General features: G+C 33.9%; 1 protein-coding gene across 5 annotated transcripts in view; it reads left to right on the forward strand.

Moving 5' to 3' along the window:
• Window positions 1-22,412, forward strand: part of EPHA7 (EPH receptor A7) — a 201,954-nt gene that overhangs the window by 7,861 nt on the left and 171,681 nt on the right. For all 5 annotated transcript variants that reach the window (XM_043890377.1, XM_043890378.1, XM_043890379.1 and 2 more), the window contains exon 3: window positions 416-1,085. In XM_043890377.1, coding sequence (XP_043746312.1) covers window positions 416-1,085 — 670 coding nt within the window. The remainder of the gene's footprint in view (window positions 1-415; window positions 1,086-22,412) is intronic.

Here is a 22,412-nt window from a genome sequence, read left to right on the forward strand (position 1 = left end):
TTCTGCCGTGTAGCTGTATGTATATGCATTAAATGGTAATTTAAGTCATTTCGTTATGTGCTTTAGTCTATAAAAATCATAAGCTCAGTGGAGACATTGGCATAAGCAAACACGTAAAAAGCAACACTAATACACCAGCAAACAGATACTAAGCAAATGAAAGATGCTTAGTGAATAATACACATACAAATGAAAGATTTATTGTATGCCTAAACAATGTAAGTAACCTGAATGATGTTCTGCCACCAGGATGAAGCTGAACAGACTTATTCTAAAGGTTACATTGTCAGGGTAGGAGTTCACCTCACTCTTTCAAAGATACGCATTTGTGCCCCACTGAAGAGTCCTCAGGCACTTGCACAACCCTAATGTTATTATTTGATGAATGACTGATGACCTTTTCTAAATTTTACAGTGGGAAGAAATTAGTGGTTTGGACGAGAACTATACCCCAATCCGAACATACCAGGTTTGCCAGGTCATGGAGCCCAACCAAAACAACTGGCTGCGGACTAACTGGATTTCGAAAGGCAATGCACAAAGGATTTTTGTAGAATTGAAATTCACCCTGAGGGATTGTAACAGTCTTCCTGGAGTCCTGGGAACTTGCAAGGAAACCTTTAATTTGTACTATTATGAAACAGACTACGACACTGGCAGGAATATAAGAGAAAATCTCTATGTCAAAATAGACACCATTGCTGCAGATGAAAGTTTTACCCAAGGTGACCTTGGTGAAAGAAAGATGAAGCTTAACACTGAGGTGAGAGAGATTGGACCTTTGTCCAAAAAGGGATTCTATCTTGCCTTTCAGGATGTAGGGGCTTGCATAGCTTTGGTTTCGGTCAAAGTGTACTACAAGAAGTGCTGGTCCATTATTGAGAACTTAGCTATCTTTCCAGATACAGTGACTGGTTCAGAATTTTCCTCTTTAGTCGAGGTCCGAGGGACGTGCGTCAGCAGTGCAGAGGAAGAGGCGGAGAACGCTCCCAGGATGCACTGCAGCGCGGAGGGGGAATGGTTAGTGCCCATTGGAAAGTGTATCTGCAGAGCAGGCTTCCAGCAGAAAGGGGACACTTGCGAACGTAAGTAACATGCGCTGTTCAAATTTCACTTTGCACTTTTTTCTGTTTCAGTGTCAAAGATTTCAAGTAATAATGATTATTTGAGCAGGTGAGTCAGTTTGTACCAGCAGTCCCATTTGGTGGATTTTAAGCAAAGTCACCGTTGAACTTATTGATGATTCGCCACAGTGATTTCTGCACTGTGTGCAATAGGTATTATAGTAAATATTGATGATAATGGTATTTCTTACTAAGATTTAACTAACCCTGTGCTTGATGTGGAAGACAACAGTTGCACTTTGGGCTATGAGATTTAGGAGAGGAGATTGGGCAGAGTGACGTGACATTAATCATAATTGAATGATGTGTGATTCCTCTTGTTTTGAAACCCATATGGTCTGGATCCATGGGTATCAGGAAAAGGGCATTAAGGGGGCTGCTAACCAGAGTTCTTCTAACAGACGAGATACATACAAATAGATTTACAAACTTAGAATTATTTTTTCTAAGTACTAAAACTTCTATGCCAAAATCATCAGATTTCACTTGCTAAATCTCTAAGGTTGCTTCTGCCAAAGCTGTATTTCTTTCCTGGACTAAACAATAAAAGGAGTGTTCCTCTGATAAGTCAAGTTATAGGTAGACTACATTTTTGTGGAAGTGGGCCAAAGTAAAGTTTTAGTTATCAGAATATATCAGCTGGGCATTTTCTGTTTTGAAATAATAATAGCATATGAATTTGTGAACCTTTTCCTTTGTCTAGTAAAACTGAATTTTCTCTTGCATAGCTTTGTGTAGTCATAATAATTGGCCAGTGTTTTTCATTTAAAACTATGTCCAGGGATATTCAAAATTAATAGGTATGTTTCTATTTGTGAATATCCTGAAAATATAATCAGGTTATATTAATTATGTCTCTTATAAATTAGAAAACATAATACATTAGCCAAAATAACTTTTATATATTCTTTGTACCCCTAAGGCAGCTGTATAATTTTAATATTTGTACTTCCCAGTTAATTTAGAGGGAATTGTAGTGAACAATAATTATTGTAACTAGATGTTTTTTACTAATTTACTATGTGCAGATACTCCTCCAAGTGCTTTACACAAAAGAGTTCATTTAATGAGATAGATAACATTATCACCTCTATTTTACAGAAAAAAAATGAAGCTGTCAAGGGTAAAAGACTGCTTGCAGTTACTTTAGTAAGTAATTGTCCTAGCTTAGATTCAAACTCAGAATGTTCTGATTCCAGAGCCTGGACTTTTAGCGACAGTATTGCTCTGGCTTCCATCAGAAAGCAAGAAGAATCATAGCAAGTATTTTTGTTTCATTGCTGAACTTAAATGCCTTGATTCTAGTAGTTTAATATGTAAATCACATTACTTTCCTATAAAATTCTCATTCTAGCAGAATGTTTCAAGAAATTAGCAAACATTTAGATCTCTGTTGTCTAAGAAGGTAGCCGGTGGCCACATGTGAATCTGAGGTTCTAAAAAATGACGATTCTAAGTTAAGATATACTATAAGTATGACTTACACACTGAATTTGAAAGACTTGGTACAAAAAAAAATGTGGCAAACATCAGTAGTTTTTTATGTTACTTTGTTGTTAAAAGACTCATACGTTAGAAATGTTGGGTTAAATACAACATAACATTAAAAATATTTCAATTGTTTCTTTTTACTCTTTTTTTAAAGTGGCTACTAAAAATGTAAAAATTGCATATGTGGCTTGTGTTACATTTCTACTGAATACACTATTTCGATGGAATAACTAAGCAAATATATTTTTTCTGTCCTGACTGAAGTGTTAAATACTTCATGTGAACGGTCGCTAGCATATAAAATGCCTCTGACCCAGCACTCAATTATCATTCCTGCCATAGCTGACATTGTAAAGTGAGCTCTGAGCTAAACAGAGATGATGTACTCCCGTCCCCTAGACCAGTTTAGCAGCCTCCCTGGCTATTCCGTGAAGGAGTCAAACCTGTCTACCCACTGTCATTGTCCCCTTTCCCTTGCTAGTAGTATTTCTTATTGAGTAGAACATCCTGCAGGTTGCATATGTATGGAAATCAAAAACTGCTGGAGATTTATCACTTCTAATAGGCAGAATGCTATTCCACTGGGTAAGTATAGAAATATTCTTAGTGAATTCATCAATTCAGTGAAATGGAATGTTCTTATTGACTTGAGATTAACAACAGGTACTTGAAAATGATGGAGGATTCAACAATAACTATTATAAGAACATTTTAATGACACATTGTTACACTTCAGCTGTGAAAGCAGCCGGTTGCAGTAGTATGCAGATTTTGATTGATGTGAAATTGGAATTTAAAATGTTTGCACAATTAAAAATGGAACACATAAAAATTCATATAAAAGCACACAATTAAATTTGTCTAAAAAGAAACTGGGAAATAACATTAAAGATCTTGTTCTTTTAAGGTTTAAAGAATTTTAAAGCAAATTACAGTCTTTTTTGTTTTATTTTATGTAATTTAACTCAAATGATCTCCACATTTACTTGTTAAGAAAATCAACCAGGAACTGTTTGACTTCTGTACTTCTAAGTATAGAATTTAGTATGAAAAGCAGTCTTTAAATGCGGTGAAGAGATATATTTACTGTGAAGTCTCCAGTTTCTTCAAAATGACAAAAATCATCTCATTAAAAGTGGTACTATTAAGATTATTTACATTCATTTATTTTGGTTTCAAGAATTGGAACCACATTTGAGTACCAAAATTATTGTTGCCTGCAAACTGTGCCAAGGTGCTTAAAAATAAAGTAAAATTAGTTCACTGTCAGCTGAATTACCTCTGCATTGGAATAGGTGAAATTAGGTATTAATAGTGAGAGTTCATTAAAAACATGTGATTCAAGGACTCAATATGCCTTCTTAGGGTTCAGCTGAAAGAGGATGTGCGCACTGTTTTAAGTTAATTGTCTACCACGTAACTTTCTTAATTTTTAACCTTAGCGATGTTGACAAAGGAATTAAATACCTTACACTTAACCATGGCACTGTGTTCATTTGCAAAAACATTTCCCTCCTTGGCATAACTCCAACGCAGTGCTGTGGGAGTACTTGCCCCTGGAATCAGTCCAGGCCTGCCTTTATAAGTATTTCTCCTGTTTCCTTTCAGCGATCCTGCTAAGAGTTTGAAAACAATTTCAGTCCCATATTGAGGAAAACTGAAGAGTTTGGGAGAGGATGGTAGTGAGTCCCTAGCCACATAACGGTAGTCAGTCACTTAAAGGCAAGTTTATCTGGGCACGTTCTAGACTGGCAGCCTGTTGTGATGTGTGTTAAAAGTGTAGTTTGAAATATGGACAATTATGAAAACTGATCACAGTTTTCATCAGTTGATGTAAAAGCTTTTATTTCTTTGTGATTTTGGAAAACAATTCAATTTTGAAAACCACATGTTTCTCAAATCTACTAGTATATGGAGAACTTCTAATATTTTTTTATGTTTTTATGAAAATATCTTTACACTCATTTAAAAATATAATTCTAGATAGCATGTTGATTATGAAAAAGCCCTTTTGAAAATATTTAGTATATCAGTTCCATCACAACTTCTATGTAAACTAGCCAGTATATTTAGATAGAAGTGTATTAATTTAAAAAATTGAGAGCAGATTTTATTTTACATATACAAATATTTCTTGAAGACTAGTAAAATTGTATTCTTAAATATAGCTTGAAATTTTTAGAAGTTTTCTACAATTTTATTTCATTTAAAAAGTATTTTCGAAGTGTGGAACTTGTTATTATAACTTGAATTTGTGTAAGTAATTTGCAGCTCATAGTGAAAAATCATGGTCATTTTTCTCATTTAATCCTCATCACACTGCTAAGAGGTGGAAAGTATTTTTTTTCCCTCTTTCAATTTAGGAAGAAACTGAAGCTTAGGGATATTAATAAATAACAAAATTGGCTGAGAATCCAGGATCCTGTTTATCAGTTCAAGTCATTTTTTTTTTCCCTACTTCATCACAACGCTTCCTAAAATTTATACTGAACTTCAACCAGTGGATTTTAGTTACTGAAGAAGTAATGACATTTTATTCTAGGTAGGGTGACCATAAACCTGGTTTTCTGGAAATAATTGTTTTACTTTTTACACTGTGTCTTTTTTGCTTTTAAAAATGTTCTGATTTGGATGGTAAAATATATGGTCAACCTAATTGTAAAAAATCCAAGGATGTGATGCAGTTTACATGCACATACATTGGCACGTAGAGATGTGAGCTACTTGCATTATTTATATTGCTTAATTTTAATTTCCTGAATTAAAATGAAGATTTAATAATTTTTTGATGATTTCATATAAAGGAGAATTCAAATAATTGTAGATTTTCTAGTTTTTATTATAAGGGATTTCCCTAATAGTTGCTTCTTAATATTTTCTATATACCATTGTTTTACTAACATATAACTTATGGACATAGAACAAATGTTATATGTTACTTCAAGAATTAAAACATTCATTAATTAAAACACTCATTCAATTTAATGGCATTAATAATAGTTGAAATATGGTAGTTGATTTTGAAAACTGTGTTTTTCCACAGAAAAGTAGCAGTTTGTACCATTACTTTGACATTTACATTTGACAGTAACAAATATGTCTTTATGATATATAGTATTTATAGTATATAAAAAGAAATATAAGGTACACTACAGAGTTAATAGCTCAGATGCTGGAGTCATAGCTTTTAAATTCTGGCTCAACATCACTCCAGGTGCAAAAACTAGGACAATCTTCTAAGCCTTAGTTTCCTTAAGTATAAAATGGTGCTAATAAAAATAGTACCTGTTTCCGTAGAACTCTTGTCAGAAATGAATGAAATAATGCGTGTAGAAACCCTAAGAATAGTATCTGGGACATAGCAAATAGTCAATGAATGCTTGCTATTGTCTCATTATTAATAATGCAACAAGGAGTTGTCTAAGTAAAGAAATTTTATGGCACTGGGTAAATGAACATAAGTTTCCAAGGCCACAGATAGTTAAATATCCTTTAGGTCTGTAATCTCATCCCTGGTCATTTGCTGAGGAAGATATATCAATGGAAGAAAAGAACTTTTTATATAACCTTTTTCCCCACCAGCCTTGTTTATAATTTGAAATACTAAAAAAAAATCTAATTGTCCCAAGGTAGGTACATCATCTTGATTGAACTTAAAGTATCAGCAGTGTGATGTAGGAATTTTAAGTCATTTATTAACAGTTTTAAATGGAAAACAAAGAAAAATATGTTGTATATACTGATATTTAGAATTATGAAAAATATGCATATAGAAAAGAATAGATAAGAACATAAATATCACAATGAATGTGTCAGATTGGTGAAATGGGGGCTGCTCTTTTTTCTCTATGTTTTTAAAGTATCTTGAGATTAAAATTTTTTAGCAATGTAAGTTTTATGTAACCTGATAGCTTATTCAAACACAACTTGAAATGTATCTCCAAAATATGGGTTTTTAAATTAAGTTAACATCTGTATAAAATCGCTCAGGCAATAGAACAGCAGTAAACGGCAGGTATAGTTTAAATGATTTAAAAGAGGGGATATTCACCAAAAGGCATTCAATAAATACAGGTCATAGATTTTGTTGGTTTTTAAATTATAAAAAGATGGCAAAGGCTTTTTTAAGTGTTTCATTTTTATTAATTCATTTAGTCTTATAGAGAGGCATTCCTAACTCAATCTGGTGGGCAGGCACTTTTATTACCTAGTTTAAAAGGAGAAAAACATACTTAGAAGTATGTAAAATGTAAAAGTTATACATTCTGTATATTAAATTAGATTTACATAAATGATATGTGTACTCATTTTTATGTAAGAAAGCCAAAGCGCAGTGAGGGGTGGGTTAACTACCTGAAATCACACAGCACGTAAGTGGCCAACTGCCGTTTAATCAAGGTAATCTGATTCCAGAATCCCTGCCCATAACTAATACAGTGGATCACATCTTTGTAGATGAGCATTTATCTATCAGAAACATTTTTTTTAAAAGATAAGATTTCTTTCAGGATGTCTTAAAAGGTGATACAAATTTTCTTCAATTTATAATAATTTCAAAATACTTGTACCTCTGTCTTTCCCAAACATTCTAAATATTTCACCTGCTTTGCGGTTCTTCTTTTATGGAACAGTAAGAATTCACTTTGTAAAGCACGAGAGACATTGTCACGGTATTACTCGGAAAGCTTCGGGTTTCTAATAACCAATAAAAATTCCCCACCTTTTACAGTGGCATTTTATTCTTTTCTAACTTTCAGTCGCATAATTTATCATCCTTGAGAGCCCTGTTCCATCTGCTTGGTACTGGTCTCTTGTTCTACCTGAAGACATCTGTAGATGTTTTTATGATGCCCTATCACTTAACATTTGGTCCCCAATAAACAGAAATGCAAATAAACCATCATGACTTCTTACAAATACCTATTATATCTTAATCTCACATATCCCCGGCTTCTTCAGCAGCCTCTCTTCCAAATTCTGATGCTAACACTGGCTTACTTCCCCTGGTTTTTACCTTGCTTGTTTTCTGCCCTACAATGCCACCTGCCCTATATCAGACTGCTGAAATTATGCCTTTCCTTACAATTTCAAATTAAATGATGCTTATGCCTTGTTAGATAATCCTGCTTTGAGGATTCCTACAAGTGCTTTGCCCTTTCCCTCTGGAGATCATCATATGTGGTCTGATTCTTATCATTGTAATTTCCTTTTACAAATTCTAAAACTTCTTAGCAACCAAAACCTACTTATGGTATGCTACCTATATTTCACAGTAGCTGGCACAGTTCCTTGCACAACCCAAATCTTCCAGTAAATGTTTATCAGATTTCTTAAAGACTTTGAGAACTTTGGTAAATATGCTACCTACTCCAAAGGCAAATATATTCTTATTTCATTTTTCTCATAGCATATAGCAAGTTGACTTGCTAAGAATAAACAAACATGAACAGGAGTCTGCTCCAGACATGAGGATTTATTTCTATGAGGATAATGCAACTACTTATATGTATTCATGGTCACATTGCTATTTTCTATTTGTCCATTGTCTTTATGTTTTTCTTTTTAACTTCTCCATCTCCCTCTTTTAATGAAAGGAAAGCCATTTCCCCCTTTTTACTAACATACTATCCATGTCTTGAGAAAAGAGCCTGGTAGATTTTCTAAAATAAGAAGATTCTTGAAGTTTATCTTACATGGCAAAGTGGCTTTTGTTTTAAGGTTATATTGGTTTTCTTCCAAATTATATATTGTAAATATTATCTTGATTTGCAAAAGAAATGAAAAATAATACAAACAAAACACAAGAAGTCAATTCCTAAACTAACGTGTCACTCTATATGTTGGAAATTAACATACATTCAATTTCATGTCCAAATGTATTTCTGCTAGTTGAGCTATAGCTATATTGTATTATAATTTTTATACTCTTCTTAAAATTATTAATTTTTAGAACCTTGTAGTGCATTTTTAAAAGGCTTTTTGAATAGGTAATTTGCAAGATCTGGAACAACTGCCATCCATGTGTGCTCCAGTCCCCAAATATTACTTTTCCCAGGAGCAACTGCTTTTAATCAGTTTCTTCTGAACTTTGCAGAGACAGTTCCTCATAATTTCTTTAAAAATATGGAGAAGGGTCATTGTGATACTTAATAAGAATCATAGTACAATTTCCTTATAGAAGACTGTAGACTTCATTTAAAATTATACTGTTTTTTACTCATCTCTGGTCATCTTTGTATGTACCCACAGTTCATTGAAATGATAGCTATTCAAAAAATAAAGAAGGACAGAAAGAAGATCTGATGAAAGTGAGGAAAATTAATCAAAGAAGAAAGAAATATGAAATTAATATATACAATTTAACTTCATATGATTTAGAAACTCAGTATATGATATCAGATTATTTCTAATTATCCTGTGTTTATATACCCCTTTATATCTCTAGTGGAAGTTTAAATTGGCATCAGTTTCTAGAAGCTAATGTTAAAATTTAAATCATCGATACCTTAAAATGTTGTGATTAGTTTGATTTTTTTATTGAACCTTGAATTGTTCTCTGTAAGATAATTATCACTAATCTACAATAGATTTTTTTACAATAGATTTTATTTATAATAATATTATGTATAATATAGTTATTTTGTGCAAATAATGCTATTATTTTAAAGGGATAAATTTAACCTAGCCATATATCTCCTATTTTTCTCTATGAGCATAAAAATCTGATGCAGGACTCAGAGAGGAAAACTTCAGACAATCCTTTTATCCAGATTTTCCTCAGAGTTAATTAATCTCATCCTATGCAAAATATCACGCAAATTCATTTTTATGAAAGCATGTCTTCACTAGGATAGTCACATAGTACTAATACTTATTAATTCCTATAGAAATAATATGTGGGAGGTAGAAGAGTGCATTCACGTGTAATATGAGGATTGGCAACAAATCCAGTAACAACAACAATTCACCCTTAAGTTTAGGCCAGATTAATGAGATAAAGTCGTTTTTGTTTTCTGCCTATAATATCAACCTCATCAAAAGTTTAGGATCCGTGTGTTTTTGTTTAGTTGCCAAGGTGTGTCCAGCTCTTTTGCGACCCCCTCTCTCAGTGGGATTTCCAAGGCAAGGATACTGGAGTGGGTTGCCATTTCCTGCTCACAGATCTTACTGACCCTGGGATCGAACTCACAGCTCCTGCATTGGCAGGCAGAATCTTTACCACTGAGCCGACAGGGAAGTTCACATCTGTGTACACAGGATGTATATTAATCTGTAATAATAGCATTTCACAGGAACCCAGAATCATACATCAATTGAAATAAGTTTACATTATTTTTCTTAACTTTTGTGGTCTTATTAAGAAGTAAGGAAGGTTTGTTATTTAGTGTTCTTTGTTTAGTCTAGGGTCAACGAACGACATAGAAAACAGTGGAAGATACATTTGGGGGCATAGTAGTTTGAAAAATTTTAATGGTTCCATTTTATGTATTATGTATTTTGAATTTTTTAATTTAGTTCATTCACTTATTTATTGTTGATAATTATATTATCTCTTGCTTCCAATATATTAGAAAATTAAGAGGCTTTGAAAGGACATTTAACTGTGGTTTATTTTTTGTTTCATGTGTCATCTACTTAACATCTCGTTTAACATCTTAACTATGCTGGTGTCCGCCTAGGACCTGCACTGAAGCTATTAACTCTGAAATAGCCTTTCAAAGAAAACCTAGATCCAAGGAAGGGTATTAGCATTGCAATGCTTTTATTAACAAAATACAATATTGATCACATAATTTACATATCTTTGTCACTTATCAGAGCTGCTTAACAATTTGTCATGTTAATATTACCTGTTATATTTTTTGAGAAGATCATACTTTTAAAAGAGAAATTAAGGGTGGGATTGTAAAGATGAGAATATATCTAAAAATCACTAGATATAGTGAAAGTTTTTCTCTGAGAAAAATAAATTATTAATAAATTCACTATATTAATCTATGTTTTCCAATGATATATATATATATGTTCCAGTGATATATATATAAACATATATCTATTTATTTTAATAATAGTTTATTTTAGCTAAACAGTTCCCATATAGACATTGACACTTAATGGCATTAACTTACCTAAATGACATTAATTAATGACCTTAATTTAAACTAGTAGATGATCTAAATAAACTTAATTGATTTCAAAAAATGTTTCTTTATATCTTCTGTTTTTAAAAGGTGAAATAAAGTATCCTACATAGTGTTCTTATTTTAGTTGACATTTTGCTGTAAAGTAGTTTTATCCTTGAAAAGAGATGTGAGATATGTATCTTACCCACTCAAATGTATAAATTCATTATAGCACAAGTGTTCTGTGGACATTCTTGTACTCCTTGAGGGTATAATCTCCTCCAAGACAATTAGAATCACAAATTCTTGAAGGTTGAGTGTACCTTAAAGATTTATCAAAGGTAAATTGAAGGTTTTTTTTTAGAGGATTGTAATAAATGGGACAACTGAAAACCTCATTTATAGTTCTCACAGTTTATTTATGACAGGTCTCAAGGTAAAATCAGAACTTACTGTTTCCAGTCTTCTTTCCATTTCAGTATCACAAACACACAATACATATGTACATATTCACACATATACAGAAACATTGCCCACCTCATCCCCTACCAAGAAGAAAACATGCAAGTGAACATAATGGGAGAAAAAAAATAAGATTATTGTTCTCTTTGACCCATTTTTAGATTTCTGAATTGCTGTGCACTAATCTCTTAATTTATAAGTACTGAAGAGTTAAGATTCTTTTCTCTGTGGAAATCTCAGGTGACAGTTACAGAGAGGCTGAATACTCATATAGGATATTCTTGGATTACTGCATATTTTAAAAAGAAAAAACAAAGTAAAAAGCTACCTCAGTAATGTCTTTAAATTTTGCTTCACAAAGCAAACAATTTATAAACAAATTTTTGCTTCTTTATTTTCAAGTAGATTGTATTTCCTCTACTATGAGTGAAAGTAAATTTCACTTTTTTTTTTTAACTTACTTAATTCATGTAGTAGCATTTTACCAGATCCTAAGAAGGTGATTTTTGCATTAATGTGTTTCAGATATTGTGACTGTTGTGGGTAAATATGTTTTAAAATGAGAACAGCGAACACCTCTTATATTACCAGAAATCTAGAATTTGGGATGCAGCAGAAACCCTGCCGTATAACTTTGTCGTTTCTGTCTGGATCTCCCTCTGAGAAACCTATAGACTTTAGCCGCTCAGACTTTTCAAGGACAGGGGACAGTCAGGCTTCACGAAAATCTGTTTCTCACACTGACCTCTAAAATTAACACATGCTAACCTGAGACATTCGGCTTGTGATCTGAAGCTAGAAAAACACGTGTCTACAGGTTTAGTATAAGGAGACAGTATTTTAGTTTGCAAAGAAAACTGACAGGGAAATTTTAAATTTGCTTTTTCAACCGTTTCTTGCTGTGTCTAATGTTTATTGTGCACAAACATTATGTACTTGAGCACTCTGTGTTTCAAGGCAGAACATAACGGTTTGTTCATTTTACCCCTTTGTAAATAGAAGACATCGTTACTTACTTCAAATTCAGAGAGCTCTCCATTGATTTTCAAGATTATTCACCAGGTCATCACTGTATGTGTAGTCACTCTTTTTTCTAATATTCTTCAGTCATCATTCAAGGTGGCAAAGTGAATGTTCTTTCCCATTCCAGCTCCCTCTGATTTCCCTTTTATTTTCTCCATATCTTTTCCTATAGTGGCATTGACTTTGAAAATAGTTTTTCATTCAGGAAAAACTATTTCTTCTTGGGTTTAAAACTTTTTAGAAGGTAGTGAAAGTACATCTTCCTTCCCTCCTCTGTTTTTTTATTGATGAGATATGATATAGCTTGAAACATTTTGCCCTTTTACTTTTCTAACATGGCAGTGATTCTATATATTATAATTCAGCATTATTCATATTAATAGTCAATAAATAAAAAATTTAGACCTTATTAATAACTATTGCTCATTTTCATTGCAAAGTTTTGGTCTCATGATGGCGTATCTTTCTGTTTTGAGATAGTATCCATTGTTTCACGTTTCTGGTTGAATTCTTAAGTAGGTGTAACAGGAAATCTAGTTGTTATCTCTTCCATCATTGATTATGTTAATTTTTTGCAAACATATATAAAGTTAAGCTTTTACTATTGATCAGAGAGAGAAGTTTTATAATGGAAAGGTAAAGTGGTAAAGTAAAAATTAAAACCACAAATCACAGTATGTGGCATAATTTGTATTCTAACTTCGGGGTTTTTTTTGAGCTAAGAAAATAAACACTTTGATCACTGTTGAAGGTTATTGTCCCTTTTGTAACATTTAGACTGTATCTAATTCTAGAATTACCACTGTCCGTACCACAAAGGAACAGTCAAGATGTGTATATGAATGCCTAATCAGTTAAAAGTTCTCAACCCTGATATTTTTAAAAAGTTGCAACAGTGACTGTTATAGTATGCTTAAATCTGAGAAAGAGGGATGAAGACACTGACAAAGAAGTGTTATGATAATCTAAGTAGTTTTCCTACCAGGAAGGCAGATTAAGGGTAAATAACGGAAGAGGTGCAAGGTTAGGACACTGACACAACTTCTTCTGATCTTTAGTTTTTTAAGGATCTTCTGTCTTATATACTCTATTACAGAGACAACAAACTACGTGTTAGGTCTGTAAAAGACAGCATACACATTCAGGAGGATACAGCTCACTTAAGCTCGTATGATACAAGCCAAGACAAGGTTGATTTCTTGAAAAGCAAAATACTAATGTATACCAGAGACCACATTAAGCACATCTTTTATTGCAGCTACTTTAAAAACCATTTCCTAATACATAATTAAAAACAAAACAAAACAGCAAACAAATGCAAAAACCAAGTCTGCTTTTGCATGTTGGCTAATCTGCACCAAAAATAACACATTTTATTCATGTAAACCTAAAGGGCATGGTTATTTATTATTCATTAATGTCAACAGATAACTCACTGTCACTTGTTGTCAGGCTGGAATCTGATAGAATGCTGACATTGATTGATAGACATGATCCTGAGAATTTGTATGGACACACTTTTTAGATCAGTTCAACATAAAACCCAAATTGGATATGAGGCATCTTTTTGGTTTTTTTTTTAAAACATATCCAGAACTCATTTGATTTTTAAGATTAGTTCTAGATTTTTAGCACCACCATTATAAAATAAGACTACTAACTGATTTGATTTTAAAAATAATTCAGGCTGCTGGTGCTTCTTCTGGCTCATGTTTTGGAGCAAGAATTTTAATTTTGTTCATGCTGTCTTATAGAAAGAAAAATCAATAAAATAAATTTTAAAAATTGATAGCTGTTTTACATATGCATACCTGAAATAATTGAAATTCTTTGGGGAGATAACTGTTTACTTAAAAGAGTAAAAATTAAGTCATTGAGGTACCATATATAAAATAAAAGAGAACTGTGTTCTTAAATTTCTCCTTGAATACCTATCAGCACTGTACAAACAGAATGTTTGGCTGCAAAGATTTTAAGTGATGATTGTTTTTAATCATAATTTATTTTCTCAACTTGAGTGAAAGCACCAGCACTAAAAATAATATGCAGAATTAATGGCTTTTATTTCAAGTTACGGGAAAATCAACATATTATATTTTGTCTGCAACTTAATAAAAGGGTTAATAAGTTAAAATTGGGACATCCTTTGTTTTTGTGAAATATATTTTTATTTTTAGTTCTTTTTTTTAGTGCTGAGATTGATATGTTATATATATATTTACTAGCTAACTCTGCTATTCCAAATATGCAAATATGTTAAATTATATTTTGCATGGAATAAATAATGTTGATAGTTATGTATAATAATATTTTGGAGTCTCTGAGTTATAAATACATACATAATCAAAATAGTTATTTTTTGTAAAATGTGTTGCATGTAAATCTCTTTGTAAGAACTTGTCATCATTTTAACGTATGTGTTTTGAACATTTGAATTTGAATTTAGATAATTTCTTTCAAATTATTCAAATATAAATAACAAATCTCCAACATATTAAAATAGCTCTCAGTCAGGATCTCAAAGAAACATGTAATTTATTACATCGTATAGCATCTTTGTTAGGCATTAAATATTTTTATGTATTTTTTAGTCAGGGAAGGCCATATTTCACAGTGTCAATCACTGGTAGAGGTCACAATAGAGTTCTGAAAATTATGTAGAGTATTTTCAGGTACATTTGTTCTAAAATATGGTTGTCAAAATTGCTTATATAAAATGACTGGGAAGCCCTTTTTTTTCCTACTGACTGAATAGTTCTGTGTAACATACATTACATACTAGTTAGTCATCAAAATGACAAAAGATTTTGATTTTCCATTGAGATATATACTAAGATTATCTAAGGGTTAATTTCTGCAGACAAATGCCATATCAGTTTCATTAAAATTACTTTGGGAAATGGAGATAAATAGTTGAGCGCGCTCTGTGCTGACATGATGTTTGCCTGTCCGATTGCATCCTTTCCAATAGACAGCAGAGATGGAATTACAAAAAAAGACATCTGTGCCAAGGTTTAGCTAGCCAAAAAGGGCAAGCTCTTGTGTTTAAAAGGTAGAGAATCCAATCGATGAAAATGTCTGGACCTGTTAGCACCAATAAAGCTGAAGGCCACTGGGAAGCTCAGAGAGGGTCTTTTGTTGTAGAGCTAGAAAGAGACCCAAACTATGACAGTTTAGGGGAGCAGGGTCAGCGAGGAAGATCATCCATCTTCTGCAGTGGCAGCTCTCTGTCAGATGCTAGCCCTGTTCTGTACAGGAACTAAGCCTTTACTGTTGACACCAACCAATTCTCAGCCAAGTGTAAATGAAGCTAATATTCACTGACCTTATGCATAGCAAATGAAGCGCTGTGTGTCACTTAAGGAATAATGTTATCTGACACTTCAAAAAGTGAATGATGGACAGTGTGGATATGTGTTTTTGTGTGTGTGTATGTCTGTCTGTTTTTGTGGATCAAGTCAACAGATATGTATTCCTTAAGCACTCTGTGTTTTTAATTGATTTTCACAATAGCCACAGATTTACCATATTGACACTGATTTACTTTTTATTTTCACTTACATGTCATGAAATTTTACATGCAGGGATTCACAGTGTTTCAGAACAAAGTCTTATTTGGCTTCCTTTAGATTCTGATACAGTACCTGGTCACAGAAAGAGAAGACTCAGTTTCGCTCATAAAAAAATTTTCAAAGAGCATTGAGTTACTAGTTCACATCCAAAACATGATAAATTAGAATATATGTCTTTGTGATTTTGAAAAATGTATTGGTCTCATTATAGTATAGCAAGACAGAATGACTGTTTTGTTTATCATTTTAAAGCATTGTCTAAAACCTCTTTTGAGTTAGTAATGCCTGTTACAATCTAATAGCCTTTCTTAGTCTCTAAATCAAGATATTCATATTTTATGCTTACTGAGGATTATATGTTAAATTGCATTTTGTGAATTTCTCATTCTCCAAGGTTTTTCATGGTACTTAAAAAAGATGCTCACAAAAGTGAGTGTTAAAATGTACGGGTGGTCATAAATATCCGTTACATCAACAATACTATGTAGCCAGTGTGCTTTGTAAGTAAAACAGTACCACTAAAAAAAAAATTGAAAAAATAGCCATACTAAATATAAAGCAAAAATTCTAAAGAAATGTGAGGAATGCAAAGATTTAAGAGAAAGATGAGTTAAAGCATGGGGTTTAATTTTCAGAGAGTTCCATGGAAGGTGATTTATCTGACATAGTGGATTTCATGAGACTTGCCAGGACGGATCTGCATCTAATTGACATCAATCATTTTTTAACTGAAAATAAACAGTTGTAAAATATTTGGGATCTGTGTATTGATTTTTGTTCACCTCATCAGTCTTGTTTATTTGTATTTATTAAATGAGTGAACATTTTTTTCCTACCAAACTTAAAAAGACAGCATCTGATCCGTAAGATATTTTTTTCTTCTTTTTTGACAAGTAACTAAGATCAGATGAGATCAAACACAAAGTTTTCTCCTGGCAGTGTTCCTGAATCTAATCACATAAAGACACTAAACATGTGTTTAGTCAATTCTTATTTCTTTCCCCTCACATTTCTGTGAATCTAAGCACCCTTCTAAGAAAAATGATGCTTAAAAACCAGAGAGAAATTATCCATGTTGATAGTAACTTCACTGAATAAGGACAACTCTTTGTCTGTCATCAGCTGTTTATCTTCTACAGGATTTAACAATGATGCCCATATAAAACACAAGTATTAGAGTTGTAGCTTATTTATGAATTATATGTGATAGATATCTGCATATATGGTTAGTAAATTAGGTCAGTGAATCAATTATTTTCAGAGCAGTGCTCTGACAAAGAATAACTTCCTAAGCTTTGCTGTTAGTGGTGTTTAGGGGCTGGGAGGGGGAGTTAGGTTAGGGTTAGGGAAAGGGAGTGGACTAAATTGAACTGATTTTCATTTATTTTGGATTGCATTTGTTTGTACAAAGGGTCTTTAAGATCAATACATGGACATTTACTCCAGAATTGACAGGAGCCTACTATTCTGGGTATAAATTTGTTGATAACAATCTATAGAAATTTGTGAAAAGCTCTCTGCAGTACAGATATAATTTTGCTTAGACTTTTTACATTATTTTGTCATAGATTTTGCTGATTTCTTCAGAAATGTCATTTGAAGAGTTTTCGTAATAGAAGGAAATAAGGGTAAACTTGTTAAAAGGGAGTATATTTTGCTTTCTGGAATCACAAGTTAATGGATTTAGCCAGGTGTTTGAATCTACATTGAAAAGACCAATTGTACTTTATGATTTGCAGAAGTCAGTTTGGATTAGTAACACTGAAGTTTAGAAACCAAAGTGTCATTTTGTGCTACAAAGTAAGTCTCAGCTCTTTTGCCCTGAGAGTTTACGAAGTTCCACTCAGTTCCATCCTGCTTGCTCAGTAGAAGTTTTTTTAAATATGTGGGTCAGTGTATTATGGTATCATAAAGACTTCTGATAACTTTCCAAAATGATTCCTTGTTGAATCATGTGAACTCATGGTGCTATCACATCACAGGACTGCTTCTCACACCCATTGTTTGAATTGGAAGCTTGGAGACATTGAAAGTACCTAAACATCTTTCCTATACTAATTTAACAGTCACTGATGGAGCTATATCATTCAGCATTATACTATGTAGCAAATTCACATATTGCAATACTGATTTATGTTTCAGATTTTTAGGATCCAAAGAATGCCTGAAATAATTGTGATTCCTGGTTTCTGGTCAGAAAACTGTGATAGCTGACTATTGTAGTTTGAGAAAAGATGCCATGGAGGGTTATTAAAAATGCCTAAATAAGTCATGCTACTTTAGTATGAATTATAATTTGCTAGAGCAGATCTCAAGATGAGTTTCAAAGATCTTTGCATTCAATCAAACTATAGAATCAAAGCAACCTTTTCTAGAGTTGCTTATAGTCATTGCCATATATTAGTATTAAATGAAATGAGATATTTTGTCCACCTAGTACTGGTTTCATGATTTTCTCTAAAGTAAGGATTACCATAATTCATTTAATAAGCATTTTTACTTAAATTTTAAACTAATTCCCAAGAAAATTTTTGTTTCTATTTATTTTCAAAGAAAAATTGAAACATATATCAAGTAAATTAGTTCTTAATTTTACATTTTATGCTTTAAGACTTTACCTGGGAAATATGTATGTACAGAGAGAGACATTATTGTTTTAAAAATAATAAATGGTGCTGTATTGTGTAAACAACAGGCTTGACATGCTTATGTTTTTAAATAGGAATGAAATTGGTCTAGGTTCAAAACCGCCTCTCCTCCGAAGTCAGTCTTTTCCATGGTATTAATTTTATATGCTGTGTTAAGATATCTTAATCATTACTTTTTTATCTTCAAGGAACAATTTATGGAGTAATCAGGTAAATGGATAGTATTCAGTTTCAAATACTATTTATTTATTTTTTCTATTCAAAAAGTGAATGGAAAAAATGGGACTGGTGATTTGTAGTATAATAGGTTGGAGACTCATCAGGTGAATAGTGGCATCTCTAACTTAGAGCTATGGAAGTTGTTTTTTCCTCTGTGTCAGTCTGGAGGGAAAAATAAACTGGCAGTTCCAATACCTGGTCTGACATTTCCCATCTTTTCTTGTGGAGGCAGCTGGGCAAAAGCGCACACGGTGACTGAAAAGGTAACTGTCCCTTTGAGGGCATGGTTGATTTTACTTCTGATTCTGCGGTGCTGTAGGGGTCAAGGATTTCTCGAGAAGCTTGACCTATGTTTGCTGTCAGGAAAAGTGGGTGATTTTCACTCTCTATACCTGCTAGTCTCTGAAGTTATGTGTAGATTGGAGTTTATTCTGCACTGCTTTGTCAGCATGGCTGGGGCTTTTTTTTGACAGTTGTAAAAGAATCCTGAGATGGGAGGAACTGAGTGTAAAAATTGCTTTTTTTTGTAGAGCAGGAGACTCCTATATAATTTATAGAAATTTAGATTGTACCATATGCCTTTAGTAAAATTTTAGAGTATGCCATTTTATAGTTAAGAAAATTCTGTTTAATTCTGACTGATATGCTCCAAAGTACAAATATTATAATGAGTTGAAATCCAACTACAATTTAGTTCTTAGTTTTTTTTTGTTTGTTTGTTTTATATTTTCTGTCTCCTGAACCATGAAGAGTTTAACTTTTATTCTGTTTTTAGGTAGCTGAAAGTTGAATGAATAAGTAATAGGTTAAAAAAAAAATAGATTATTTTATTCTGTTGTCCTTATCCTTTAGCTACTTAACTAAATAACCAATCATCTTCTTCATCCACTTCTCCCATCCTGCTTTCCCCTTTCCTTCTGTTATTTATTTGTAATCATTAATATACTATAAGTAGTTTATAATGACATAAATATATTCATAAATATACAGATAGGTTTCCCAGGTCAATAGGCCTTGCAGTAAATCTTCTTATGTACATCTTTTCCTTTGTGACTGAGAAATTGTTACTTGAGTTTTTCCCTATTCATGCTACTTCCTTTAGGCCCTCTTCTGACCTTTTCTACCAAGACATGAACGTTAACATAGGAGGTCAAGGTGCTATATTTTTATCTTAGCAACACAATATGATTATGTTGCACTATATAAAAGTATTCTAGTAGGTTTTCTGATTTTCTTTTCCTCCATTATCAGTTTTCTGTTTCTGTTTATATCTTGAACAATGATATCATATTGGTAGTTTATCGAGTGAAGATGATGCTGAAGATCTCATTCACATTTTTATACCTGTAATGACTTTTCTTGCTCTCAAAGTAGAGTTGTTTCTTTCTGCATCTGTTTGAACCCTTGGAGGGCTAGTGTGCCGCATAAAATTCCAGAGGGATTGATTTCATTAGAATATACCCATGTGATTCTAGTGGTAAAGAACCTGCCTACCAATGCAAGAGACATAAGAGACACAGGCTTGATCCCCGGGTGGGGAAGACCCCCTGGAGGAGTGCATGGCAACCCACTGGAGTATTCTTTCGTGGAGAATCCCCATGGACAGAGGAGACTGGTGGGCTGCAGTCACAGGGTCGGAAAGAGTCAGACAAGACTGAAGCAATGGAGCGTGTAGACATGCAGAAGGCTGCAAGGACTAGTACGCTGTGTTTAAATATGTTTTGACAATTTAGATTATTGCTGCAATTTAATGCATTTTTATTGAGGGAAAATTATGAGACTGACAGGAATATAATAGAAAGGGGAATTAAGGACTCTTCAGTGCTGCATAGAGAGTAGAAGATCAAACAAAAGTATTGGCCTTCACAGGAATTCACTGGTAAAAAGGACTGCTGGGGAAAAATGTTTGGAATATAAAACCAATTCAATTGAGTTCAATAAATATTTCTTGGATGCTTTTCACTTATAGATAACTATGATAAGCTTATAGAGACAAGCTTATATGAGTTTATAGATTGCCAAAAACACTCAGTATTCACCAGATGGTGGAGTAAAAGGACGTGTGCTCATCTTCTCCTGTGAGAACTCCAAAATTGCAACTAACCTCTGAAAAACCATAAACAGGAGAATGTTGGATCCCACCAAAAAGATACCCCACATCCAAGGGCAAAGAAGAAACTCCAACAAGATGGTAGAGGGAAAAATCACATTTAGAATCAAACCCCATACCCACCAGAGATGCTCAGAGGGCTCAGAGATGCACAAAATCTTGTGTGCACCAGGACCCCACAAGAGACTGAGCAAGACCTGCCTTTGAGTGAGTGTCTCCTGTGGAGCGCGGGTCAGCTGTGGCCTGCCTTGGGGGACAGGGGCTCTGGGTGCAGCAGACCTGGGAAGCATGGATGTGAGCCCCACCACAGAGCCACAGGCTGGAGAACAATTATACCAAAGATGTTCTTGCCCTGCTGTGAAAGTTCTAGGGACCACAACAGATTTCCCAACCCAGGGATTTGGCAGAGGGACTGAGCACCCCCAGGGAATTAGACTTTGAAGGCCAGTGGGTTTTGATTATAGCACTTCCACAGGACTGGGGAAACAGACACTGGGAGGGCACAAGCAAAACTCTGTGCACACCGGGACCCAGGAGAAGCACAAGAGCCAGAGCCAGACTTGCCCGTGAGTGTCCAGGAGCCTCCAGCAGAGGCGTGGGTGCAGAGTGGCCAGACAGGGAGTCGGGGGCGCTGAATACAACAGTGCTGGCCTAGGTCCTTTTGAAGGAGATTGCAATTACCACCATTAACCCTACCATAGTTTTGCTTCAGGCCAAATTCCAGGGAGGGAACACAGCCCCACCCATCAACAGAAAATTGGAGTAAAGGTTTACTGAGCATGGTTGTCTGAGGAGGCCTTACAAGTAGCTGAGAAAAAAGAAGCTGAAGGCAAAGGAGAAAAGGAAAGATATACCCATTTGAATGCAGAGTTCCAAAGAATAGCAAGGAGAGATAAGAAAGCCTTCCTCAGTGATCAATGCAAAGAACTAGAGGAAAACAATAAAAGGGAAAGACTAGTAATCTCTTCAAGAAAATCAGGAAGAGAACGTTTCTTGCAAACATGGGCAAAATAAAGGACAGAAATGGTATGGACCTAACAGAAACAGAAGATAGTAAGAAGAGATGGCAAGAATACACAGAAGAATCGTACAAAAAAGATCTTCATGACCCAAATAACCACGATGGCGTGATCACTCACCTAGAGCCAGATGTCCTAGGTGACACACACCTAGGTCACACACCTAGAGTGTGAAGACAAGTGGGCCTTAGGAAGCATCACTACAAAGTTAGTGTAGGTGATGGAATTTCATCTGAGTCATTTCAAATCCTGAAAGATGACGCTGTTAAAGTGCTGCACTCAATATGCCAACAAATTTGGAAAATTCGGCAGTGGCCACAGGACTGGAAATGGTCAGTTTTCATTCCAATCCCAGAGAAAGGCAATGCCAAAGAATGCTCAAACTACAGCACAATTGCACTCATCTCACACGCTAGTAAAGTAATGCTCAAAATTCTCCAAGCCAGGCTTCAGCAATATGTGAACCGTGAACTTCCAGATGTTCAAGCTGGATTTAGAAAAGGCAGAGGCACCAGAGATCAAATTGCCAACATCCGCTGGCTCATCAAAAAAGCAAGAGAGTTTCAGAAAAAAATCTACTTCTGCTTTATTGACTATGCCAAAGCCTTTGACTGTGTGGGT

This window comes from Cervus elaphus, chromosome 28 (assembly GCF_910594005.1).
Source record: "Cervus elaphus chromosome 28, mCerEla1.1, whole genome shotgun sequence".
Lineage (NCBI taxonomy): Eukaryota > Metazoa > Chordata > Mammalia > Artiodactyla > Cervidae > Cervus > Cervus elaphus.